Below are 27,573 nucleotides of genomic sequence, written 5' to 3' on the forward strand. Positions count from 1 at the left end.
ATTTCTTCCCTGCCGGATTCCCATATAAGACAACAACCCACCTGGTGCCTTGATCTTATCCACAGCCTGTCTGACTAGATACACTGACTCCCTACATTTAACTGGTCCTAATAAAGCCTGGGCCTCCGTCCAGATGAAAGGACACACCCCTAAAAGTTCTTCAACGGTGACATTATACAACGGATCTCCGGGCTGCCTAACTATCGCAACTCTCTGTTGGCACATCTCTTCCCAATAAGCATTAAATAGCAATTGTTCGTGCTGCGAAAAAATCAACCTAGCTATAGCCCCACAATCAGATGGCAACAAAACCTGAGTACTCCAGATATAATCCAGTATCTGTATCGCTGGCTCACTTTTTACTCCAAACTGACTGACCGTAGACCGCAATTGTAACAACAACTTCCAATCTAAAGCACTGATAGTAGACTGTGTCCCGCCTGCAGCATTAGGCGAATACCCCACCGACAGCACCATCTGTGGCACCGCTTCCAACGCCCCACCGTCTCCCGCCTCTAAACAAGCCCGCGCCAGCGCAGCCCAAGCCTCCCCCCGCTCCCGCGCGACGGCCTCCGCCAGGGCACTCTGTGCCCCAGGGAGCGGCTCATTGCAAAGGGGGGTCGAGGGGGCCGGCTGTAGCGCCATGGTCGATGCAGGCGGCTCGTCTGATACAGACGTGCAGGGAGACGGAGACGGGGCACTTGGCTCCACAACCGCTGGCAATGCAGGCTCGGCGGCCGGCGGCAACTTTACGGTGGACACAGCAGGGGGCCCCGGGCAATCTGACCATTCATTATAATTCTTATTCCTCTCCTGCACAGCACTAGCTTTCTCTACCGCTTCCTTTTCTGCCTGATATTGCAACAAATCATTATAAACAACACGCCACCACTTCCCGCATTTTTTAGCCATTTTCTCCCCATCTAATATTCCCTGAAAAATTGCATCTCCAAATTTACACCATTCATCAAGATCATGCACTAAATGCGGATTCTGAAATAACCCTTTAGCATACCCATACACTAATAACTTAGGGAGTTCCTTTTCCAAGTCTATCCCCTTAAACTGTCTCCGCTTAAGAAAAGCGGAAAATAAATTATATGCTGCTTGCCTGTCCATTTTTACTCACGTCGGTACCGTTGCAGCCCTCCAGGCTTCGGCAGCACGTGTCGGTCGAGCCCACCTGTGTGGTCACTCGAGACGCGGAGCTCCAATTTTAGCTCTTTCGTCGTCCGTCGGGCTGTGAAATCCGGACCCGAACCCAACGCAGTTCTTCACCCGTGGCGCCCTTTTTTCCTTATCACGTCGGGGTCACCATTTGTTGGAAGTAACCGCGGGAGACAAGTCTCATGCTATCATGGTCAACAAGCCTCGTTTATTAGGTGTTACAGCATCTCATTTATACAATCAGTAATAAGTTCATGCATATTGCAAAAGTTAAGCTCAGGATTGGTGAATTAGACATTACTTCATCTGACCTTTGTGGTTAGTCTTATAGATACTTTTTCTTTGCAGCTTTGTCTACACCTTGCTACACATCTTGCTTTTCCCTTAGGCCGTCCTTGCTTCTAGATACATATTTCATCTTTAGCTACATACCCTGTCTTTTCACATACTGATTTCTTCTCAGCTGCCTAGCCCGTGATCGGCCCTAGAATAGACCGTCTTTGTCTTTAGTCACGTTCATTCTTTTACAATTTAACTAGTGGAATCTCTTCATGTCCTTTCTCATGAAGCCATTCTGCATAAACACTCTCCACACCTTTTGTCTATGCCATCGCTCAGTTCTCATATGGACCTTTCTCTGGCACAGCTGAAGAACGAGGGCAATCTTTGTGATCACAGAATGCCAACATCCTCATCCTCGAAAAGCACACAGAGCTTGTGACAGCAGCAAAGGGTTGCTGTGTCTTTGTGCAGAGGGACATAAGGCTGCTGATATTTCCAAACATGTTGCTTCCACTTCTAAGAGAAAACAGCTCTATAATGTGACCCTGAGAGTTCAGACATGGAGAACCTCTGATGGTAGAGACTCAGGGATGTTCATGATAAGACACACAGCTGCACATGGACCCGCCGCTGTCCTTGCTGCTGCTTTCCTCTTCCACTCCCAGAATCTTTATCTCATCTATCAATCCTTGCCAGTGATACAGATACATCCTTTAAGACGTCCTGGCCTCCAACTCCTTTCCTAGCAATACTGTTTGACTAGCAGTGATACCAACTCCATCAGAGCACAACGGCAGCTCTCAGGGAAGAAGCACAAGAGGATGGCAGGGCTAAATCACTGACATGTCTTACTTTCTGAACATAATTTTTCCTCAAAGTAACCCCATGTTGGGAGCTGGAATCTCTCAGACACAGCGCAGCTTCTCCTGCTCCTGCCCTTCCAGCTCCTTGACCCAGTTTGCCAGACTGTCACCATCACTGGTACCACGGGCTTGGCACCAAGGAACACAGTGAAAGCAGACCAAGTGCCTTCCTACTGCAACACTGCCTGGAACCAGACTGCAGAGCCAACAGCTGCAGTGTGGATGTCAACCCTGCAAGCAAGACAGATCATTGTGCCATCTTCTCAAAAAGTCATTTCTCTGCCTTTGATATGGTAATTCTGCATAAGGCAAATTCTCCCATTAGAATATAGTCCGTCCTGGTCCCCATGCAATCTGCACTATCCAGTTCAAAGTTAAATTAAAAATCCCAACCTGTGTGAATGTTGCAATCGCATTATGAAATCTGTAAATCTATTTTTAATGTCTTAATGCTGCTCTAGTTGAACAAGGTGAATAGACTTGCTGCACTGCATTCGCTTTACACTTTTGTAGATTCTCATGCACTTGTTAAATATTCACTGTGCAGCGTTTGCATTTCCAGTGCTGTGAGACCCTAAAATAGAAGACGGGTTTTTCTTTCCCTCTTTTGTTTTCAAAACTTCAGCAACGAGCAACTTGACTCGGGGGTGTCTCCGAATCAATTGTGAAGCACCAGGCTCTGCAAAGGGAGCAATGTATGAAAGAGGGCAGACGATGGGATTGAAATCCTGCAGTGTTTGCAGTGTTTTGAAGGGGATGAGAGAGCCAGATGTTTTATTGCATTTCACCTCTGAGACAAATGAACGTGAATTCTGTGAGCAGGTTGTTTTTAAGGGAGAAAAATACCAGCGCAGAGTTGGGATGAAGCAAGGAACGGAGCGAGCTGAATTACCCAAGTCAGCGCGGTACAGCACAGGACTCGGGGGTGTTTGTGCTTTCCGTGCCCATTTGGAATGGAAACAATCTCCACAGCGCTGGAATTTTCTGCGGAGCAAACACTCAATTTTCTGACCAACTCTCTTTGAAAAATCAGCACAGTGAGCAGCCCAATCCATCCTGCTGTTTGCACCCGAGCCGCCCTATTAAAAGGCAGGCACGGTTTCCCCACTGCCTTCTCCCTCTAGAGATGTTTCCCCGTTTTTGCAGTCCATCTCCTTATTACTGTCGGTATTTCTCCACTCATAATGAAGATGCATTCCCCGAAATGAAGAGCTTAAAAACCGCATTCATATGAAAACAAATGAGAAAGAAGGACAGGACACCAGAGCCAGCAATTTACCCCGTGATCACACATTCTCCAGGGCAGACACTTGGGCAAACTTCTCCGTGCTCCTGTGAATGCCATCTCTTTAGTGGCACTTGGAGTTACGAGTAATTAGCGCACATTTTTGGAGGTGACAGGAAACCCGGAGCCGATCATCACACTTGAAAAGCGGGGATGGCTTGAAACCCAGTGAGGGACTTTGGGTGCGAGCAAACCAGGAGGAAGGAGCTCAGCTTCTGCTCCGTGAAGCAGCCGCAAAGCGGCGGGGCGAGGCAGGAGGCAGCTCCCAGCCCGGCCCCGAGCCCCGAGCCCCCCCAGCCCGGCAGCAGCTCACAGCCCCAGGCAGCGCAGCCCGAGCCGCGGCCTCTGCTGCCACCGCATGGGCAGCGCAACCAAGCGCAGCTCGGGCTCGGTCGTCGGGCTTCGGAGCGAAGCCACGGGGAGAAAAGTTACCTACGAACCGAGGGAATAATCGCTGCATTGTGGTGCCCCTACATAGAGAGGCTGCTGCTGGGTTTGAAGCAGACACATGCTGCAGCTCCGCATCTCTTAGCCGGGGGTGACCGGTTACCGCACTCGGGGAGCCCTCATCTACACTCACAGCACAGCGGTACGCGTTCACGTTCTCCAATCTCGGGCCATTGAGCCGAATTGCAGCTCCCTTCTGCGGACGCGGAGCCTTGTGGCTCTGCTATCGCCCCGCTGCAGCCAACCCGACGGGACGGGGATTCCTGCCAGAATGGAAATAGGCAAATAGAGCGAGCTACGAGTAGCTTAAATCCCAATGGGGAAGTAAATGGCTACAGCTGGAGGCATCCAAGCAGCCCGGCGTGCCCGCTACTGAGGCGAGCAGGTTCTGGGTCGCTGAGTTATGCAGGGCTCGATCAAATCCTAGGAAAACCGAGACAAAAAAGGAGCAAAACGCGTTACCACGAAGGCAGCCCCGCCGTGCGGAGCAGCCCCGGCCCGCACTGCGCCTTTCCTGGAGAGCTAAGCGGGCACCTGCGACCATTAAAGTTGAACTTCTTTCTCTTAACGACTGAGTTTTCATCACTGTTGGTGTCATTTATCGGTCTCAGCACGGAACAGCACGAGCAGCTCCATAACGGGCAGCACGAGCAGCTCCACGTGCCGCTCCGGCCGAACGCCCCGATCCGGGCTGAGGAGCGACCGCGTGGGTCACGTTCAGACCCGGTCGCTGCTCATCGGCATTTCCATTCACAAGTGTGAAAAAGCCCAAGTATTTCTCCCTCTTCCCCTCCCCCCGCTGCCATTTAAAAAGTATCTGACCTAATTATTACTATCCCCTTTGTGTAAATTCAGCACTTTGTCAGTGTGAATAAACGTACATTAGCCTTAACATGAGTTAAACAAGTTTAAACAATGAGGCACGCTTTATAAAGCTCCCTCGCTTTTTAACTTATTTGACACCACACTAAAGGGCCCATTTAGTCTAAAGAGTTCAGCACATTTCGGGAGCCATTAAATCTCCAGGTTGAGACTAGATATTCCCTCTTTCTTTTTTTAATTTGTCCCTCCGAGTTCGCTGAGCTCAGCACAATTGAGCAATGGGCTGCTTTGCATTTCTGCAGCTTAGTAGGCAACTTGGAGGCAGCTCCACCCATCTGTTCAATGCGGCCCTTTCAAAGCTAATGCGGCAGAAAGCGCCCATTGCTGCAAAGTGGATATTAAGTGGCACCACGGAATTGCTTTTAATTTTAAAATAAAAAAGAAATACGGAATCAAGATGTGCCATTTGTCACCGTTTGGGAAACACTGAATGCCAAAGTGATGCTATTTCCATCCAGCGCATGGTTTCTTTCCCCATTCGGCTCAGCCCACAGGACACGTTCCTTCCTGCTCACAGCTGATCCCATACAGCAGTACGGACACCTGGTGCTCCCATGTGTTGCCATTAAGACGTCCCCATACAGGGGGGAAAACCTACACGGAAAGGATCGAGGTGGATGTTGTCTGGTGGCAGAAAGGGCAGAGAGCAATGGGGTGGGACAGAAAGCCAGACCAAGTAGCCAATGTTCTGTGCTGCAAATAGAACCCCGCTCTTGACAAACCCCCCCATCAGGTCCCAGGGCAAGTATATGAAGTGATGAGCTGTGGCCCGTTGTAATGCCTCCATCTGCTGCCCAACTCAGAACATGGGGAGGGTACAGAAGGCTCTGCCAATGGGACAGCCACACAGATCGGCCCCAAGGAGCAAACAGGGACACACAGCCCCACATCCAACCATCCCCTGATCAACGATGGCTGTTACACAAAGCACAGCTCTGATTTCTGCCAGCAGAAGAATCAAAGGAGACGAATGGGAAGGAATAAAGGAAAACAGAGATGTCTCCTCTGCAAGAGAACGGGGACATTTTTCACTCAGTGCACCCTTAACTTTGAGTGAAAGCTCTTAGAGAAGTGATGCTGACAAACACTGCACAAAGAGATAATGGCTTTTTTCTCAGTGTCACGGTGAAATCGGTTCTTTCCCCCAAATAAGCCGTGGTCAGTTTGCAAATTGAATGCTGTCACTGACCTGTGTGAGATATTTCAGTCCACACGGAGTTAAATGTCTGACAAAACCACAGCTATGAAGCTGTTAGCAGCACCTCCAGTCCTGGGATGGGTATTAGATTGAAGTCCTGGCTCACACACAGAATTCCCATCAAGTGCGGATGGATCAGGATTCCATCTTCCTTCTTCATTTTGAAGGCTGCTAAAGCTGAAAACACAGAACAAACCCACCCAGCCCAATTATAATTCCTAGCTGTCAGGAAGGAATTCTATCAGCCCCATCTTACAGAAGGAAATGTGCGCTGTCTAGCAGTAATCAGCTCCATATTTGTGAAGCCTTCCAACAAAACACTTCTGTCTACGGTTTGTATTCATCTTAGGACGTCCTGATTTCAGACCCTCTGTGGATTGTAACATATACACAGCCCTTTTATTTTTACACGCAGCTATGAATCTGCTTGGCGGGGTCACCACAGCTCTAAATCTCGAGCAAAATATACCAACTGTAACTGGCGTCTGGGCTGCAAAGCAAGCGAGATGGGACACTTAAAGACAATTGTGTTCGTTCAGCTTAGCTAATAATAGGACATGAATAAGAAATATTTTAATCTAACAAACATCGTGTTTTAAAGAGAAGAACACTGAGAGCTTTTTCTTGGCCAATTTGATAGGCATGTGATGATCTCATGGTGTGGAAGCTGGAGAATGAGGCAGAGATGTTTGGAGGCTGCAGTAAACCTGCCTTAGCAAACAGCATCTTCCCACTACACAGCCCTGACTTTATTCCCACTAGATAGAGGATAACTCTGCATTTACTTCTAGAAAAAGCAGTGAAACAAAATCCTAAAATACTTACAGAACGAGTGATGCTCCCTGAAGCTCATCACTCACTGACCAGTTTTATCAGCAGGATGCCACTAAATTCCACTGTTTCCAGCACATATGTTACTCGTTTCTTTTCCAGTTCTGTCCTCCTGGTGGCTGTTGGGGTCGTAGCTGTGTGTGCTTCTACTCTGAGAGACATCTGAGAGACCAGGGAATAGAGCTACAGCACTGAAACTGAGAGCAGGCTGATCTCCAGGGAGTCTGAATGTACAGACACCCTCAGATTTTCAGTTTTAGAGGCACAAATACTGAAAGTACTCAATGCTGGGCCAGTGTGCAGAAAGACAGAGGGCTCCCAGGACTGCGCAACAGGACATATAGCCTTCCAGCTCCTGCCCACTGGTGCTTATCTGCAACAGGTTTCATGACCAGGTTATGATTACTGGATTACATGAAGGAAGCTGTTGAATCTCAGACCGGTTCTTGGTGGGCAGGTTCCACAACACATGAAAAGTATCCCCCTGTAATACAACTGACACTAACTGGAGATTTTTTAGGCTCTTGAGAAGAAAGGCCAAAGCTTGAACTTCATGGAAACAGAACTAACTGTTCTGTGAACTCCTCAGAGCAGAGGCACATGGATGCAATGCTGCGGGGACTTGCACGGCATCTCAGAAATAGAGGAGGTTTCAAACTTCTGCAGTCTTCAACTTTCACCAACATTCAAATTCACCTACATTAAAAGAAAATTAAATTGCCCTCCCCCACAAAAAGAAAACCACAACAAAGCAAACATCCTCCAGCAAACTATTTGCTTGAATCTATTAAAACTTGCCAAGTCAACGTTCCAGTCTCAACTGCCTACCCCAGCCTGCCAACAACAGAAGTGTCCGTTTTTTCCTCCTCTTTTTTACATTAACAAAAGTCAATTGTGGCGATGAATTGCATCACACACCAACAATATATCACATCCCTTCACAGCTGTTTTTTGTAAAGGGAAGGAAAAGACCTCATCAGTCACTGACAATGCTTCCATAAACCATAAACACTTTAAGAACTCCATCCACAAAGTCAGGATGGCAAACTACCAAACAGAATTCCATTTGATGAAAGGGAACAGCACAAATGATCGATTCCAGAAAATAAACCTGAGCGTATACAAAGCATTGGTATATTAAGCAAGTCATGGTGATCATACATGTATTTTAATAGCTGAGAAGGCCAGATGGAAAAGCAGCAATCTCTGTAATGCCTCAATAAACAGGAAAGTTCCCTGCCAAGCCAGCAGGTATGCCTCCACCTACCAGGAAAAGGGAAGGAGTATTACACATGGCCTTAGCTCACATTCTTCAGCAAAGTAACAGCTAAACAAAAAGTACTGAGGTAATTCTCCTTACAACTGAACTTGAATTTCTTTGCTGATGTAATAAAAACTTCAAATACAGTTGCAGCAAACATCAACAGAAGAGCAAGGCAGATCCTCCTGCCCTCATTATCCTCATACCACTGGGGAAACAACAGAAAACACACTGGGTAAATAATCCATCCTTACAGAACGCTGATACAACATGGACTCTGGTTACCTAACTTTATTTAAGTTGCAACTAACACAAGTTCATCAGCTCCTCAGTAGATTACAAACAACTTGCAAAGTGAATTCCAGGTAACTACAGTTACTTTCTGCATTAGAGCTGTACAGAAAAAGCCTCGGGGAAGGGAAGCAGTGAAGATGTTTTGATCAGGCTCATCATTGTTTCAGAAGCAGTACGCGGTATGAGTAACCCAATTGGAACACTCTTCCTTTGGACGTTTTGCTGAGCTGTGTGTTGTAAAAATAGATTTGTACGCCTCCGATTTCTCCTCGCTGTCTGCAATGGATCTCTTAGGGGCAGTAGAAGCCTTAGTGACTTTTCCTGGGACAGATGAACTTCTGTCATCTGCTAGAAAAAAAAGGAATAAAATCACATGTATGTAACAGCTCACAATTAAAGAAAAATACAACGCAAAAAGGTATTTACGTTAATACAGACAAGGAGCACATGCATTTTTTCCACACATTAAAAACTATAATTGAGCTCAACCGTAACACGTTCCTGGCTCATAGAATTCATGCTGAAAACGCATCCACAAATCCTGGAGAGCAATTCTATCCTACTCATGTAACCCCCCTCTGCTGTAACTCAGTACTGACAACATTGATTCCTCCCAGAGAAAAATGGCTCTGAACTTGAGTTTTAAGAAAGAAACATTAAAGTATTCCATCACTCTGAAGTATTGTCTGAAAATCAGCTATCAAATGACCAAAGCTGAACTTGTGAAATACTTTCCCCAGGGAATCGATCTTCTCCCTTTATTCTTTGCAAAGCCATTTACAGCCAGTAACAATTGTCCACATTCTTCTTTTTATATATATCTGGGATAGGAAACACCCATCCCTCTGTTTTTGATACCATCTCTCTGTGTGTATTTTACCTACTGCTACAGAACCAATCAAACAAAACCCAACTAAAAAGAAACTTGCTCTTTCTAACTGACTGCGTAGCCTTCTCTGTTGCAGGAAGGCAGTATTTCAAAAAGCAAGTAACAAATCTCTTGCACAAACAAGTTACTGCATTACAGCCCACAGAAACTCCATATGGTTCATGTATCTTGGGCACAACTGTGTGTAAATAACTAGTGGGGAGTCTGAAAATGCACTTATCTGATTCCTGCATGCAGTCATAAGAATTCTATATGCAATTCTAAAGCATGACAGATCGGACCCTTTTTATGTATTTGGAGAATGCTGCTTTTAATGGCACTAATAGTTGTCTGGAAAGAATTACCAAACAATAGATTTGAAAAAATGAATGTGTATGCTGGAAGTCCAGAAACCTTGGGGTGCCATGTTCACAAATTAATTCCTATGCTACTGGCATTCCTCACTCTGCAGATTTGTCTTTATTTTCCCTCTCTCCTTCTATCCCCCTTCTGGTCAATATAATTGCTGTCAGAAACAAACCAGTGACCTGACATTTCAAAAGGCATGTTTTTTCTCCTTTGAATTATTAGAAAAGAAGAAGACATCAAACATTATTAGAACTACTAGGTTCCTAAACATCCCAGAGCAATTTAATAGATCTCAAATTAAATGCTTTCAAAAGTTTAACCTTTATGAAAACAGACAGTGAGTGGCAGGTAAAGCACTTCCAATGGAAATTCTGTTTCTCACAATGATGAACTGTAGATAAATGACTATTAGATTCTTTAAACAGATTGTATTGTCTTTGCCTGTGGATGCAATACTTGAATTCTTCATCCCGAAACCTCAGACTGACTTGAAAAACAGCCGTATTTCTGTACTAACTGGAGATGTCAAAAAACGTAATATTTTTTCCTATAGAGCATCCACTGTCCTTTGGACTAATGGAGAGGCAAATTTATTCATAGTTTCATGGCAATCGTAGATACACTGATATATCCTGAAGTCCTATTCAAATGTTACCAGAGACACACAAACTAGCAGCTAAAATAAGCAACTACAGGTCAAGTCATCAGCTTGTGCATTTTCACACTGCAATGAAAGCACAGCCACCAACCTGAACTTTTGGTGAAGACGATTTGCCTCTTCTCCCCAGAACTGGAGGCGATGCAGTCCTTCGTGCTCTTAACTTTAGATGGACCTGGAGAATCTATGAAATAAAAAACTGAAACTTTCGATCTGTTTCACGACTCATAACAGTGCAGTTAATGTACAGCTGTGAAATTACCTTCAGCGGTGACTTGCTGGGCAGCTGATTCTGCTGACTTGCATTTCTTTGACTTCTGAAACAACAGAAGCAGAAATTGATGATGCACTGACAGGACACACAGTTCCCAGATTGCGTTTGATACACACACAGTTTGCTACATTTTTATGTCTTACACAGTGAAACTGCTCCTTCCACAACATTGCTCCATGCTTTGATATTATTTATATAAGGCAAAAATGATAAACTCAGAAACCCTGAAGAAAACCAAGACTAAACCATCCTGCTTTGCTATTTTGGTTTGTATGCTTTGCAATGGGCAGCAGGATGGATAATCACCAGTGTAATCTCATATTCCAGACCCACACAGTGGGACAGGAAATTGAAGGGGTTTAAACAGGACAAAGTAACTGTAATTAATGAAGATATTTTTCATTGAGAAATTCAGAATAATCCCACATCTTATATCACATCTTTTCATTTAGTTAATTAAAAAATCCCTTCTGGGTAACTTGCAATAACTGGAAGCTTTATTGCAAATTCCTTGGGAAGAAAAGGTGTGAATGGTTAATCACCATTTTTTAAAAGCATCTGCAGACCAGATTTTCCAAGTTAATTTATGATTGTCCAGCTTAAAAAAAAAAAAGAACAAACAAAAAAACCCCATAAACAGCAGCAACAAGAAGTATCCCATTACTGGCTTGGGTTACATAAAATGCCAAACTGAAAAAGAAAGATGTATTAGAACAGCCATTGGTGTTATTATCACAAAGGCAGACTGCACACATTCAGAGTACATAACTGAAGGATGTCAGACAAACGCAAAGAAAATAAATTACTTCAATATTTTATAGGAATTAGGAGAACCCATGTTGGGAAGAGCATGATTAATGCACTGGGAAAAAGATGCCACAGCACATGTTGCTGCAGAGCACAGCCAGAAGGTGGTGGTAGAGCAGCAAAATGCTGACAGCAGGCCGGGCTCTCCTGGAGCTCTTCACTGTAAATGCACAAAACAAACCCACCCTTATTTTCAGGGCACTTCCATCTTTGTTATTACTGACACATTTAGAAAGAAAAGCTACCTCCCCTTACCTGGCAACATTATGTATAGTACATATGAATGTGCATGAATGTATATTATATATATATCATCATGGGCACATATGAGAAACTATAAAAGATGGCTAGAGAAGAGTGCTAGCTCCTTCTTTACGCTTTATGGGCAGGAAGACAGGCAGCTCACTGCCCTGCTGTCATTTGACAGCAACTCTGTGCCACACAGCAATGGCTACTTGACAGAACAGCAGCACACATTAGAGTGCACAGTAGGGATATTTTGATGGCATTTTGCCTGTTTAAATTTAAAAAAAAAAAGGCCAAGACCTCAATGGTGCAGTGAGAACATTCATTGTCATTAATCAGGACTGTTAAGAGCTGCAGATAATGACCACATTTGTTGGCCCCCTGCTTCATTATACCTGAATCCCATGATTTGCAGAGTGCCATGACTCCTAGTCACAAGAAATTTCCATCAGATACAAGGTGAGCAAACTGTTAGTGGAATATGCACACAGCATGTAACAAGCTCTGCTTTTAGACGTAGCACTGAAGTACAACACAGCACAGCAAGCAAATCCTCCAGTGGGTATAAAGAGCAGCAGAAAAACTTATGGCATCTGACAGCAGATTGCATTATAGAAAATAACTCTATACAAAATAAGATTACCTTCTCTAATTTACTTTTGAGTCTTCTATCCTCCATTCTTTTCTTCAGTACTTCCACATCTTCTTTATTACCATTAAGGATAATCACATCTTCCTCTTGGAAGGGAACACCACACTTCAAGAGAAGAGAACAAAAATCACAACTTTGTCAGGACCTTCATCCCAGTGAACCTTTGCCAGGATCATCCCCTCTGGTTCCCCTCTTCTCTTTGAGTTCTCTAACCTTTCCCTTTGCTGCTTCTCATTTTCAGTATTCTTTCAGCTTTGTAGTGCATCATGAACTGCTGATAACCACACCTAAAAGCAGCTGCGATGCCAATCTGCACTGCAAAGAATTTCAGAACTATGAAAACAAGTTCTTCAAAGCTGTTTTCCACACTTTTTTTTTCCCCTCAGGAATGCATCTGATTACAACCTAAGCAGTGTGACACTGCACCCCTCCACTGACAGTCATATAAGAAATGATGCCTGAGAGCAGCAAATCATTTATACAAGGGGGCCATAAAAATGGCATTATTCATTAACCCAGCCCTGCCATCTCACTGTCCTTCACCCGATTTATTAAACACTACCAAGTTTTACATTTTCAAAGTACATTTATTAATTAAGCTGGATTATAGATGTAATCTGCTTCATGTAACTTGTTTCCTGATTGAGTACACAGATGTCTGCACAATTTTTAATCATCAGGAGAGCACCCAGCACACTCACTATGGCATTTTCCATTTTAAAATCTCAGTAATTTTTAAAATTTATTTATAGTTTTAGTAAATCCAGAGGCTTTCTGCATTCTGATTTATGTTCCTCTCTGCTACCACTCCTCTGTTTTCTGAATTGAGGTTTATACAGGTACTCTCATGTATTGGTAGCACGGATTAAAGTAACACACGTGTGTCCTTCCATTTGTTTAATTACAACAAACACAGGCAACTCAAGTGATGAACAGTGAAAAAATGAACAGTGAGACGCTATGAAGGAGCAGTAAGGGTTGCAGAGTTGAACATTCAGTGCATTGGGCAGAACAGTGGATCTCACACAGGAAGTGGGAGAGCAGCCCAAGTCTTTCCATTGCTGCTCAATGAACTACTGTTGGAAACAGCAGCTCAGTATGAGCTCAGGCATTTGGGAGCGAGAAGTCCCCACAACCAGGACAGACCATTTAGTCTTCATCCTGAGGACAGGATGACTGGAACAGCACTGATTCCAAACAAGCCCTCCATGCTAATTTCTCATTGATTTTCTTTGAATGATAGAAGACATGAACAAGACGAAAGGAAGCGACACTTTTCTAAAAACACTTCCGTCCAGAACAGGGGATGTGCATCCCCACCACCCATCCATCCGTTTATATACAGGGCAACATTCAGAGACGGCACTGAGCAGACATGCTGACCAAGCCAGCATTCATTTACTAGCCACAAAAGCTTGATGAATTAACAGCTACAAGAGACAGTAATCGTTAACTAAAAACATGTTCTGAGAGAGTTTTCCAGAATTCCCCTCACTGGAAGGGCAGCACTGCAGGAGCTGTGAGCACCATTTCTGGCACTGAGCAACAATGGGACAAAGACTGAATGATAACCTGGGAAGAATGGGAAATTCTCCTCCATTGGGTGCACATTCTGCACCCAATGTCCAGGAGTTACAACATCCACTACAGCAAACTGCCTGAGCCGCAGCCTCTATTCATTGAGCTTCCCTTCAAGTCGGTGACAATTTTCTATCTGCTGTACCTGCAGCTGTGCCCTAATGTATTTTGAGCTTTTCTATTTATTTCCGAGCAATATTCTATTTTTATCTGTAAGGATCCAAAATATTCCAACCTTCCCGCTCACTGCTACAGCTCTGCAAGTCCAGTAAATCTGAACTGTTAATTTTTCACTTATTAAAAACCCCAAAAGTCCTAATAAAAGCACAGTGAACAGTTCGGGCGGATGACATTTCATCTATTATCTGTTTGGTGTCAGACACCAGAAGCGACCAGGGGCAGTTCCTTCCTATACTTCTTTGCTGTTATCTGGAAAGTTTCAGCAGGCAAACAGTTAAGATAGTGGGGGGAGGAGGAGGAGGAGGAGGAGGGAGGGTGGCCTTCCCACCCATTCTCATCATCCAGCACACTCTGCGTGCAGCACTGGGGTTAAAGCCTCGGAGGTAAACCACGACTATTTATAATCATCAGCAATGTACTCTATGTATCTGAAAGTCTGATTTCAGGCCTTTAAAAGACCATCTCTGAACAGCGGCACCAGAAATTTGGAGAAGCTCAGATTTTCTCTTATTACTGTGAAACAGAGGACGTTTCTTCTGAAGCTGAACAGCACCGCTGCAGAATAAATATGCTAAGCATCGCAGGAAACCAGATTGAGTCATGTTAATGTTTAACCCCTTTCAATTATACCAAATTTCCACACAAGCAACAGAATGAAGAACGCTGACTGAATGCTGCTGAAGGACAACGGGACTCTATTATTTCTATTATGCTGCCTTCTCCTGGCTGACTCTGGAAAAGGTAAGAAGAAATAAATTATATTTTCGGACTTCAGGTTTTTAACTCTCTTAAGTAAAGCACAAAATAGTCTGATTTTTGTGAAATACAATTTCACTTCAGAAATTGTTTCACTTTAACAGAATACTCAGTCCTGCAGTCAGGTCTGTTTGTTTTTACCCTGTCATTGATGTGCAGGACAGGTTGGCCATTACTACAAGCACTGTTTGCATCAAAAGTCTCAACACTTACAAATATGTGGCTTACTTCTGTTGCAACCAACTTAGCATCTCACAACCACGTATCTTAATGGTTTAAATAGCTGTCATAGTATTTGACTGGAATTGTACTGAGGTCAAATACACTGCCCAACAACAAAACCACTGATAGGAAGGTATGCCTCCACAAATACCCTTGTATTTATTGGTAAATACTGATGTCATATTGGAATAAGAATGATATACAATGTATAAGGTGGTTCAAGCTGGGACTGAAGAAGAATATTTTCATTTACTTGATACATGTCACAACGCAGGCAGAATCAGCATACTCACCCAGGCTTATTGAAAAAAGTAAGTAAAAAGCACTAAAACACCACTTTTACAATTAAGTTTTTCAAAGACTAAATTACTATTCACTTGCTAATGAAACATTTATGCAGGCCTTAGTGCAGACATCTTTCAGATGACAGACATAAACAGATTTGGAAATACAAGAGCTAAAGCCCTTTCAACATATAATTATTGGAAGACGAAGTACTCATAAGCCATTTGTTTCATTGAATTACTGGCACACAAACTACATTAATATTAACCAGTTCAAAGGGTACAGACAAAACAGGAAGTTTAGAGAGGCAATGCTGCATTCTGAAATCCTACAGCAGGAAGAAACAGTGAGCTGTGAAATGATCCCATCCTAACTCTGAAATGTACTGCAACAAATACAGTTAATGGAGTTTTTACAAACTATGACGATATTTCACCAGCTTATTTTCAGGTATAATTGCATTTTTCTCTAGAATTTACTTTTAATGGAGTCAGATTAAGATAACAATTCTCCATGACAGCAGCCGTAAGGATGTCTAACAATCCCTTCAATGACAAACACCACTCTCAGCACTTCTAAAAATTAAGACAAATTCCTATTCTGGGCTTAGCAAACCTATCCATAGTACAGAACAGGCTGAGTTTCAATACCTACAGCGGCATTCCAGGATAAGAAAACTGAAAAGCAAGGCAGCCCGGGTTAGCCCGGCCAGTGGATGTTTGTAATGGTAAGAACTGATCTTGCTCTTCAAGGGCAGGAGGGATATTGCAGCACAGCTCTTCACAGCAGGTCACAGAGCTGGGTCTAGGAGACTCTTGTAAGTGACAGACTGCATTCAGAACAGCACTAACTGAGACAATTCCAGCCCCAGAACTGTTAACACCTAAGCAGAAAGTCAGTATGTGCATTCTATAACATATACTGAGGTTGCAGGATGTCAAATTTTGCTCTCGTTGGAAAGGCTCTAAGATCAAGTCATTCCTCAGAATCATTTAACCATTAGAGATGGAATTATTTCCTCCTGGCTGACAGCAGTGTTTGGATGTCATTATACTGCTATATAAAACACAGCTTCTAGATGCTACACCGTTCAAGTAGGAGAAATCCATAGTAAATAGTTCACGATCTGAAACATCCCTGGAAGTTATGATGTGATGGGCAATAAAAATCTCAGGGATGGAACAAACCGGTCACAGCTTGGATCCCTGGGGAGCCATCCCTCACAACGTGCCCACAGTTGTATGGAGTTACAAAAAAACAAAGAACCCCCCCAATATATAATAAACAATGGAAAAACAGACAGGACACTCATCCTGTATGGACAGATGCTGTTTTCCAAGCAAGTCCCAAATATTTCTGTAAGTGCCCAGTACCTTCAGTGATATTTTTATATCCAGAACGTGAAATTCCACAGAGATCTCATCATATTCACTGCTTCAAAGCAACCGTAATGTCCCTCCTTTAATAATTCACTAAGAACAAACTGTTTTTTTTCTAGCTTCAGCTCCAAAAAGGTTCAGTGTTTCTGTAACACTCCCTGCCCCAACTTCTGCTTTTGCTAATAGCCCTTATGCAAATCCCTGCCTGGCTCTGGCAGTCAGCTGGTAGCAGCCTGCAGCACCACACGTGTCCTTCTACTGCAGAAATCCTTCCTTCCACCTTACCGTGCCATTCCCTTTCTCTTTGTGTAATATTGAAAGATTGAAGTGGACTCGAGTTGCTGAAGGTTTCTTTTTTTTAAATGGAAATGGCTGAAGGACAACCCAAGTTGTTTACACAGTAAATTTACCCCTCGGGAGCAGCTGAGAAAAAAAAACACAACGTATTCCTCTGGGCCTTGATTTCCTCATGTTTTTCTTTGGCCTATGCATTCAGTGCAGACCGAAAAGCACCGCTGATAGAACACAAAATGGAAGAATCCTCCACCAAACACACAGATCCACTTTCTGGAATGCTCAGTGGAAAAGAGGCATTATTTCAGCATGGAATTCAGCACATACCGGTAAGGACAATAAGTACATTTCTTCCCGACATCCTAATAGATCTTAAGATATTGCTACTCCACAGTATCTGTTCTCTTGGTACAAACCCTGTTATTTTTAATGCATTTTAAATTAAATTCTTTGTCTCTTTTTTACTTTAACTGCAACAGTCTCTTTACTTCCAAGCTTCTACAACAGATGCTTGTTCTCCATTCTTATATAATGACAAATGCATTATGATGCAAAACGTGGGATATTTACAAGTTCAATTGCAAAATTTGTTAAAAACAAATTCACTAAAGAAGGTTCAACAGAAGATGAATTACCTTTAAAATATAAAGTATCTCTTGACTCTTAAGCTCAATAACAGCTGATGATCCCTCATCTGCTCCAGGGAAATTTTCTCTAGGAAAGGGATACAGACCTCAGTGGGAGCTGGAGGACTCAGGACTGCTGCACTTGTTTCAGTAAGAAAGGTGTATGTAGAAAAAAATCACTATGGAAAAAATAGGTGCTTTCCAAAGCACAAATACAAAGACATCAAGAGAATGGGGGAAAAAAAATAGTCTCAAATGAATTAGAAATGCTTGCTGGCTTTATGAGGATAAAGAATGATGCACATTGTGGATTGCATTTTAGCATTCCCTTTTTGGTTATTATAATAATAATAAACTGTAAAATACAACTAACTTCTATATTATTGGCCCTCCCCCACCACCATCAGGTAATTAACATACAAAGCCATTTGGGGTTCTTTGGCTAATTTTGTTTGTCATAGGAAGAACGCCTTGTGGTCTGTAACTACAGCTTCCAGTGCACTGAAGCATGGGCACGCAAACAGTCCGTCCTAGCAACTGAAAAGAGTAACCTCAACCTTAATAAAAGCATTACTACTATGTCATCAACTGAAAGAAAAGAGTCAGCAGGGTTATCTCCTTCTCTGTCTCAATCTTCCTTCCAGATAACCCACATGCCTAATTAAGCTATGATCAGAAGACAGTATCTGGATCATAGAAGATGAACCCACTGGATGCGACAAAATCAGGATTTTTACTGTGCATTGCTGTCTGTACGTTCATCTGCACTTTCATCTACCTGAAGGACTCACTTTCTGCAGAGCCGGATGAACAGAAATTTAGCACCAATAGAGCAGAGTGTGGATTTTACCCAGATGAACTTTGTTCAGCTCTTTTCATGGGGAAAACTGCCGCTCTTAAAATTGGAAGCATTTGTCAGAACACCTACAAACCTGCAGCACTCAGCTGTGTTCAGACCTCGTGCAACTGTTCCACGGTTTTGAAGGCTCTGCACTTTATAACGAGACCACTGTCAGATGAAGAAGGAAGTTTCTCACTGGCGTACATTATCACAATTCACAAGGAGCTGGAAATGTTTGTAAAGCTGCTAAGAGCCATTTATATGCCTCAGAATATTTACTGCATACATGTTGATGAGAAGTCACCAACAGACTATAAGGCTGCTGTACAGAACATTGTAAATTGCTTTGAAAATATTTTTATTTCCTCAAAGAGGGAAAACGTCGTTTATGGAGGATTTTCAAGGCTACAAGCTGATATTAACTGCATGAGAGATCTGGTTCACTCCAAAATCCAGTGGAATTATGTTATTAACCTGTGTGGCCAAGATTATCCTATTAAAACAAACAAAGACATTATAAAATATATCAAAAGTAAATGGAATGGTAAAAATATGACTCCTGGGGTAGTCCAACCACTTCACATGAAACACAGGACACAGGTTAGTTACAGAGAATACGTGCGTTCTGGAATGTCATACGTGTATCCAACAAAGAATGCAAAAACTAAACCTCCATACAACTTGACGATATATTTTGGTAGTGCCTATTACATATTAACTAAAGAATTTGTAGAGTTTACACTGACTGATGCACGTGCAAAAGACTTGCTGGAATGGTCAAGAGACACGTACAGTCCGGATGAACACTACTGGGTCACGCTGAACCGCCTGCATGGTAAGATGTCTGTTATTTCTACTAAGAGTAACCCCTGGACTGACAGCACTGGGATATGGGACAGAGAGCTGAGCTCTGCTTTAGAGCTTAACAACACCTTGTCTAAGTTGCCCTGCATGAATGTTGTCATTCTCTCAGTCTTGATGTGGCTCCTTAAAGCCCATCCTATGACAGCTAAGAAATGGAGCTTGATTCTAGAGAAGTCCTACTTATAGTGCAGACCATTCGCTATCAGGCTAAAGAAGAGTTAATCTAAAAAGTAAATTTTTATTATGAAAAAACTCATGTTCTCAAAATTATCCCTCAAATAAATAGAAAGGGATCTTTTATCAGAACTTTATGCTTTTAAAGATGCTCCAGGTGCTACACCAAACGCAGACTGGGAAGGAAACATACGAGCCATTAAATGGAAAGATCAAGAAGGAACCACACACAAAGGCTGCAAAGGTAACGTGAGTTTTTATCAGGAGCTACAATTGCATTCACTGCTAATTATGTATTATGCATTAATAGCCATAAATGAATGTGCCTCGCTGGTAACAAATTCTATTTTGAAATTATCATATAAAACAGCCACCCAACCTACTCTGCTGTATCCAACCCAAAAACCTTCTGACACACTGTTGCAAAGACCACCACAGTATCCACACAATGACCACCCTTCTCCCAGTTGCAACACCTCCATAACTCAACAGGGTAACAACAGAACTGCATATGTGCATATTTTCTTATTTTGCAAGTTTCTGTACACTCGATGACCCTCCTCTATTACATTAAACAACGCCTTAAATAGACCGTTCAGTTTGAGTGAGAAGTGGTTACTCAACAAGCACATTTGTCAGATACATCACAACTGAATTAAATCTCTTCAATCTGATTTAAGGAAGCAGGATAGTGCTGACCATGTAGAAAAAAAAAAGGCAAAAGACAGCAAAAAAAAATACATAACTGCAAACTCATCCATTTTAAAAATGGATCCAAATGAAGGAGGAGAACTCCAGCATGTCCCACCAGGAGATAAACACTGACACATGAGCGGCTGGAGATAATACGCATCCATTTACATAAAACACAAAATCAGAACAGCCCTCAAGTTTTAAATCCCCCATTAACCTCTAGATACATTTCAATGTGTGAAGTCAAAAGGTAACAGCTGTTAGTAACCCCACAGAACGAAGATATTCCTTAAGGATTCCATCCAGCTTTCTGCTGCTTTCAGACACTTCAATTTGTCTTTGCAGGTCATTACATCAGAGACATTTGTGTCTATGGACTGGGGGATTTACAGTGGATTATTGAATCACCTCACTTGTTTGCCAACAAATTTGAGCCTGAAAAGTATCCACTCGTGATGGATTGCCTAGAGAGACGCTACAGGCTGAAAGTGCTGCACCAGGCTGAGGTCCCAATTGAAGATGACTGGCATTTCCAGGACGATAACCATTTCAACATGAAGCTGAACGTTTGAGGTTAACTGAAATGTAAACATATACCCAAAATACTGAGAACCCATCGATGTTTTCATCCATAGACTCCATTTGCCTGGTGTACTGCGCTCACCCCCATGCTGTAATTCTGTACTACTGTTTCACCAGTGAAATAAGCAGTTAGTGTCACTCGCTACAGTAAAAACAAGAGCAACAACTGCTAAAGGATGAATTCCTAGAGAAAATGACATCTGTTACAAGGGGGAAGTTCATAATCTTCTAAGCGACCCATTTAACTGGAAAACATGCATTCCTTATGTCTGTACCTGAAAATGAAGGAGGACTAAGTGGTATAAAGTAACAAAATGGAAGTAATGGCCGAACAAAGATGAAATATGAATACAACAAGTTAATTGAAGTCGTGTCTGGTGTCTGCTTTATAAAACAGATAGCTCTGAGTAACAAACCTGTCACTAAAGCTGCAGAGCTTGCAGAGAAGCAGGTGACAGCCAGTTTCAGACACAGCCCATTTCACTGTTATTCATGGCCAGCTGCGTCTCTAATTTCATCGTGTAGCATGGCAACACCACTCGTGCACTGTCCATGCTTTGCTCTTACTGAAAAGGGCGTCTGCATCAGTAACAGTAGTAGGCGTCCTGCAACGTGTGTTTACATTTACAAGTCTTTGTTTTTTGATCCCCTGCAGGAGTTTAGGGCCAGGAGACATGGAAACAGGAGGTCAGGGAACAAAGGAAAATGGAGTGAAAAGCTGTTTTTCAATCCCCACAGCTTTCCTGAATCTTGACAATAACTGGAGATAACACCCAGAAGCATCCAGGATAAGGATCTCATTTCCCAGATCCTTTGCAACCAACTGCAGTTCTAATTAGCCTGCACTAAGGAAGTGGCTTTTCATATTCAACATTCATAAGTCAAAACAGGGAACAGTAACATAAAGAGAATGAGGATGCAGCCCTCTTCCAGGTAAGAGCTTCACCTTCCCTTCCTTAAGGGCTCTTAAGTGAATTCTTTCAGTTGTGCCATGGAAGAGACTGGAGACTGATGGGGAAACAGAACAGAGTTGGTGATGGATTCTGAGAAGTCACCTCAGTTTTTCCTCCTTTAAAAGGTTTTTAATTTTTTGCAAAAATGCAGCCAAAAATTTAATTCTGTTAAATCCAAACAAGCTTCAATTCTTTGTATTAACTCTGATGGGAAAAAATATCCTGTTCCTTATTAGTTCACTTGATTAGAAACTACCAATTGTAAAGAAATATCTATGAGCAATTTAGATGTAAACTTCAACATACACCCCACATAGCACTCATTTTGCAGGAAAACTCACTCAAAGAGCAAATATTGGTCAAAAAAACAAACACACAAAACAAAACAAAAAAAGAATCAACAAATGCCCTGCAGCAGAACAAACACATTTCCTGGAACTGTAGCGTTTGTTTTCCCACACAAGTTTCTTGGAAACAATGTTTATCAAATGGACTTTAACCTAAAGAAGGACCATCTTGTCTCTATTTATTCAGAGAAACTTTTAAACTTAACCCAAAGGCCTGGATTCAGCCTCATGTGGAGCTCACGGCCTACCCTGGGACTGACTGCTGCTGAAAATGTTCTCCTTATGGAAGGAAAAAAACCAAGTCACTCAGCACATTCAGCTGGGCATGTTGAACATCCCTCTGAAACCAGTACTGATGCTGTTGGGTCTCTGCATATGTTAGAGGGAACAAAACACGTAACAACTCCTCTCCAAACCACAGCCATCCTGCTGCAAGGTACTCCCAGCACTTCTCCACTCCAGGCTGGTTTTAAAAGCACAAAAGTAACATTCGTCATTGGTGTCTCTGTAGGAAAAGCAGTACCTAGCTTACGCTGTTCATCACTGCCATGCAGAACAATTGTGTTTCACCTCTGAATTGAATGAGGAGGTGAAATTTGACAGGCACTGCTTTCACATTGGCTCAGCTTGCAGAAACTGATCAAACGGGGGGGAAAAAAAAAGTACAAGAAGCTGTCTTCTTGAAAACTGAAATTAAACCTTAACAAATGTCAGCTGAAGGAAGCTACTGGTGAGTGAACCTCCTTCCCGAAAGGATTTTATGTTTTAAATCACAAAGTTACACACATATAAAAGCCTTGATTAATCCAGCCATTCTCAAATCACTAAGAAACATCATTTTAGCCATCACTGGGTCATCATAACATCATTAATTTCTTAAAGTGTTATTTTAGTTTAGTTTTGTTTTTCTTTCAACAGTTAAAAAAATTCAAGTAGTAAAACCATGAAAGCATTTAACATGCACTACAAAACCATTTGCCATTCACAACTGTGCTCAATCTACTCTCACACAGTAACACACACACAGCTCTGAGACCTCAGCAACTGATGCTTACTAGCTTTTGGTAACCGCTGCTCTAAGCACCAAGTGGCAATGTGACTGTGGTCCAAGGAGACACTGTGCTTTGTAACATACTGCACACACATTAACACGTATCTGAAAGATATATGCACAATTTCTGTATCAAAAAGCCTGAGGAACACGGTCAATAGCTCCATATCTAAGTTAAACATTCCATTAAGTGTTCTATATGGCACACACTTTAATAGTTAAGATACTAGTTCTGGCATGTATGAAAGTCTATTAAATGCGGAAATGCTTCCAAAATAAACTCCAAAGAGAAGCAAGAGACTACATTTGAAAAACCTGGTTAAAATAATAGGTTTGTACAACAGTCATAAGCAAGGAACTAATTAAACAAAGTGCAAGGAATACTGTAACCATTCATTTGTGCTTCTCACTGCCTTCTGGCTCCTATGTGCAGTGGGTTTTATAAACCTCAGAAGCTGGACATCCCTTTTGATTATTCCAGAACCACGGCATTTCCAGCACTGCAAATGTTTTCATGCCACATACAGTCCTTCCTGAACAACAGCAGGCAGGAAGCAGGACAGAGTAGACAGCTGCTGAGTCAGGGCTTCATGCTGTTCAGCACTCATCAGCATCAAATGCCTTTATCACGAACAAAAGTCGCTGCTCTTCCTTCCTCTTAACAGTCACATCCTGTACGTTTCAGAACCCATCTTCCCAGTGCAACCTCCTCGCTTTGCTCTATAAAACCTCAAAAATATGCCTTAGAAAAAATGCATGTCTGTATAAAAACATCCTGTAAGTACCACTACTTCATGTAAAGCTCCTATTGAGGAATTATTTTTTTTTCCCAAGAGCACTCAGATGGAAAGACTGCTCCATCTTCCATACAACCAAGCTCTACAAAGCCTTCCAAATCCAGTACAGCAGCAAATACTGCCAAGAGAAACCAAGGGAGACTGAATTCTTAATCCGGTGTTTTTCCAGTTCCTTGGGTTAAGGCAAGGTCTACATATGCATTCAATTCTTCCAAACACTTCACCACAAGCTTGTCACTGTGTTACTGTTTCTGTGAGCTGCCACAGAAAAAAAACTAGAAGAGAAGTGAGCAGTGAGATGGCTGCGGGACTTCCCAGAAAGAGTTTTATCACTTTTTGGGTTCCGATGAGCCAATCCAGGAGATCTAGAAAGGAAGGAACCCTCTGCTTTGAGCAAAGGAAGATCATTTCCTACAGCTCTACGAAGCACAGCATTTTCTGATATACATCTTGTGGCACATGAATATATATATGACCTTCATGATCTTGTTCAGATTATCCAGCTGAAAGTAGATAAAGCTGAGGGCTGCAGACTTCCTGTTTGCACTCACTGAAGAAGAGATCTTCAGAAAAGTTTTTCCTAAACCATTAATGCATCTCTTTGCAAAGTCCTCTGGGAAGCTGTTGTTAACATATTAGCAGGCTTTCGAAACTGGTCTGCAGGCTTATAGGTGAGATTAATGCACAAGAATAGCTTGTTTCGAAAGAGCTCTCCTGAATTTCATGGTGGTGAAAAGAGCTGCTATATATCTAGATCTCCCATACTGCATTTATACTACAAATCTCAGCTTGAGATGAAGCAAAATCATATATATAAAATATATATGTACATACACATGCCCATCTATCTCTGTGGGTCATGTGTAACCCCACTGCTATTAAAGCTAAGAAAAACCCACCTTGTGACAAACTTCTGCTTTAACTTCTTTGAGAGCGCGCTCAGAGAACACACAGCCACAGTTCCTCAGGAAGCAAAACCTTTAAAGAAAAGACAATAGATCTTTTAAAATAAAACTCTGTGTGTCTAAAATATGTATCTGCAAGTTCATAATGTCACCCTTTTCAGATTCTTTAGGGAGAGCAACTCTTAACCCTCTCCATCATCCCCACATGAAGGAAAACTGCCCTACGGTGGCCCTGAGGAAAGTGGGTTTAATTTCCAGGTTCTCTCTTCAGTTCTATCCGAATAACTGTAATTATTCACTTAAGGAAGAAATACTTTACAGCTGTAAAGTCATGAAATTGACCTCTCTCATCTATCAAGAGTTAAAATGCACAGAAAAAGAACTTCCAAATTTGCCCAAACTAGAATGCAAAGGAAAGCCCTTCTTAAGCAAAATAATAAAAACATGGATACTGGCACAGCACTTGAATACAGTGCTTGATGCAATTTGCTCTGCTAAAACAGGAGGTCTCACTCAACCTTTCTCCCCTTATCCATGTCAGTCACCCATGGTTTAGCCCTCAAACCTTTAAGTCTCTCATTCAGTGTAAACATTACTCTTAACTCTTCTAGCATATATATAATTCAACTCCAGAAAGGGATAGCATTTCATCTTACCTCTTCAAGAATGAAATGAACGAAAGACATCTATTCCCCATAAAGACAAACACAATTTGCAACATTACTTATTTAAACTTTTTTACTTGCTACACATTCCACTTAACATTGTACCCACTTCTATAACCTACATTCAGAAATGCAGCAGTACTGACCTATGTCTTCCATTCATTTCCAACCCCACCACAGGGCATATAAAGCGTGCAGACTGGATGTCATCATACGTGTCACCTTTTTTACTTTCTTTATCACCACTCCAAGCTGGATTATCAACAAGGTTTAGTTCTGTTACATTCTGAAAGGTAAAAAACAAACAAGACTGAAGCTGCTTTACTAATGATTTTTCAGCTACAACAACAGTCCCAGAGATTTTTTCCACTGCAGGTTATTGTTTTATCAATTTTTGTAGGTAGTGAGCTGACAACTGAGGTCATGCAGGACTTTGAATTTCATGGCACTCCTTAGTGTTAAACCTTTTTACCTTAATGCTCTTGATATGGGATGCAGCTTCCATAGGAGTTTTATCAGCCGACTTGTCCAACAAAAACTCAATGACAGCATCTTTATTGTACAACCTATAAAACAAAATGTTTAGAAATCATATTTCAGGTTCAGAACATTCCTTCTTTATTTTATACACAAATTAGTACCTTATAATACAGAGAACCTTACACAAAGTCATACCTGCCGAGCTCACAGGCCACTATGGGGCGACATAACTTCTCCTGACTCAGAGTGCAGTAATACCATCTCGCCACCAACTCAGCAGTTTTGTCAACCTGAAGGAAAAAAAAACAACAACATAATGTTAAAATAGCTTTTCTATTTGCAAATTATTTATGTATAAATTCACGTAACACTTTAAGTGTTACTCAGATCCCCAGGCATCTCATCAAACCTACTCTCTCTGTTACTCCGTAAAGCAACATTAGCAAAAACTCATGATCAGTTTTAAGCCCTTGGAATTGTTTCCACATCCTGGGCCCAGCTTTCTAACTCTAGGTCTTTTCTCAGTTTCTGGGACCTCCATCTATTCATTTTCCTCATTTACTCCTTTTTTTACACTTCATGTTATCTATGGCGTTTACACTTCATGTTAACATCTATGGCGCTCATCTCCATAGTGTTACATTCAGACCCACTGAACCAACTTTCAGTCCCTGTAAGGAACAAAAGCAACAAGAAAAGCAAATCTGAGGGCTATCAATGCGAGACCTGACAGCTCAGTTTAAAACATGAATTTATGAAATATTGAACCACAGATGAAGGCTGAGATGTGAAGCCACTTCAATTGGTATCATGTATTGGTATGGCCACAGCCCAGCATGGAGCAGAAGCGCTCTTTATTTACTTGAATTACAAAAGCTCATCTATCTGTATCATTTTGCTGATGTTTACTACCATCTTCCCCCTCGTTTTAACCCCAGTGACAGCGCTATATCCAACACAGCAGAGCACTCTAAAGAAGGACAACAAGCCACATTCAGAACGCGATCAGACGGGCCACAGAAGCACAAATAACCACCATTACACAACACCATGATGCATTAACAGAGAATACCGTATCCCTACTGAAGCCCGCTCCACCCAGCCCTGTCTCACAGGCCGCAGGCCCAACCTCAAGGCCCAGCCCTACACAACCGGCCCCACATCCCCTCCCTGAAGCCCCAGCCGCCTTCATAAGGCAGCTCCAACCTTAACAGCCTTGCGAGGCCCCTTGACCAGCTCGTGCCGCTTGGGGATGGTGCCGCCATCGCAGCCCATCGCGCTGCGCTTCCGCCTTCACCCCAACCCCAAAAACAGGCGACAAATTTCCGGTCAATGAGTTCCGGCCTGGACGGAAAACGTCACAGCGGCCACCGACCAATCAGCGTCAAGGGGCGGGGTCACAGCGGGTGTGTCCAGCAGGGGGCGCTCATTCATTTATTCGTTCATTCATTCATTCATTCATTCATTTATTTATTTGTTCATTCATTCATTCATTCAGCGGTGCGCTCCGTGCCGGC

General features: G+C 42.5%; 2 protein-coding genes across 6 annotated transcripts; one reads left to right on the top strand and one right to left on the bottom strand.

The window, feature by feature from the left end:
- Positions 1-8,067: 8,067 nt before the first annotated feature.
- RTF2 (replication termination factor 2) lies at positions 8,068-27,362 on the bottom strand. 4 transcript variants are annotated; one of them, XM_015881843.3, is made up of 9 exons: positions 27,263-27,362; positions 26,252-26,346; positions 26,049-26,142; positions 25,723-25,862; positions 24,906-24,984; positions 12,376-12,489; positions 10,668-10,722; positions 10,497-10,589; positions 8,068-8,858 (listed from the first exon to the last, which is right to left on the bottom strand). In XM_015881843.3, the coding sequence occupies exons 1-9, from the start codon at positions 27,329-27,331 to the stop codon at positions 8,674-8,676; spliced, it is 924 nt and encodes a 307-aa protein (XP_015737329.2). In that variant the 5' UTR covers positions 27,332-27,362; the 3' UTR covers positions 8,068-8,673. The 4 variants fall into 4 exon arrangements, with proteins under 4 accessions (XP_015737329.2, XP_015737331.2, XP_085375931.1 ...); XM_015881845.3 differs by having other exon boundaries at positions 8,493-8,855; XM_085519805.1 differs by lacking the exons at positions 8,068-8,858; positions 10,497-10,589; positions 10,668-10,722; positions 12,376-12,489 and adding an exon at positions 18,887-19,038.
- On the top strand, positions 14,446-21,225 carry LOC107323093 (putative beta-1,3-galactosyl-O-glycosyl-glycoprotein beta-1,6-N-acetylglucosaminyltransferase 7). Of its 2 annotated transcripts, none has more exons than XM_015881838.3 (5): positions 14,446-14,883; positions 17,281-17,407; positions 18,349-19,380; positions 19,732-19,827; positions 20,622-21,225. In XM_015881838.3, exons 3-5 carry the CDS (start codon positions 18,405-18,407, stop codon positions 20,846-20,848), a joined length of 1,299 nt encoding a protein of 432 aa, XP_015737324.2. In that variant the 5' UTR covers positions 14,446-14,883; positions 17,281-17,407; positions 18,349-18,404; the 3' UTR covers positions 20,849-21,225. The 2 variants fall into 2 exon arrangements, with proteins under 2 accessions (XP_015737324.2, XP_015737326.2); XM_015881840.3 differs by having other exon boundaries at positions 14,482-14,883; positions 17,286-17,407.
- Positions 27,363-27,573: the final 211 nt, after the last annotated feature.

The sequence above is a fragment of the Coturnix japonica genome, chromosome 19 (assembly GCF_054131305.1).
Source record: "Coturnix japonica strain WE chromosome 19, WE-NBRP24, whole genome shotgun sequence".
Classification (NCBI taxonomy): Eukaryota; Metazoa; Chordata; class Aves; order Galliformes; family Phasianidae; genus Coturnix; species Coturnix japonica.

What these genes read in the sequence shown, in the direction of transcription:
- LOC107323093 (XM_015881838.3), top strand. Translation starts at nt 18,405, where the DNA reads ATGAACCCACTGGATGCGACAAAATCAGGATTTTTACTGTGCATTGCT. An exon ending in CACGCTGAACCGCCTGCATG is followed by an intron (nt 19,381 to 19,731) that starts GTAAGATGTCTG and finishes ATGCTTTTAAAG; the next exon opens with ATGCTCCAGGTGCTACACCA. An exon ending in CACACACAAAGGCTGCAAAG is followed by an intron (nt 19,828 to 20,621) that starts GTAACGTGAGTT and finishes TTGTCTTTGCAG; the next exon opens with GTCATTACATCAGAGACATT.
- RTF2 (XM_015881843.3), bottom strand. Translation starts at nt 27,331, where the DNA reads ATGGGCTGCGATGGCGGCACCATCCCCAAGCGGCACGAGCTGGTCAAG. An exon ending in GAAATGAATGGAAGACATAG is followed by an intron (nt 24,985 to 25,722) that starts GTCAGTACTGCT and finishes TTTTCTTTAAAG; the next exon opens with GTTTTGCTTCCTGAGGAACT. An exon ending in TCAAAAGTAAATTAGAGAAG is followed by an intron (nt 10,723 to 12,375) that starts GTAATCTTATTT and finishes CTGTTGTTTCAG; the next exon opens with AAGTCAAAGAAATGCAAGTC.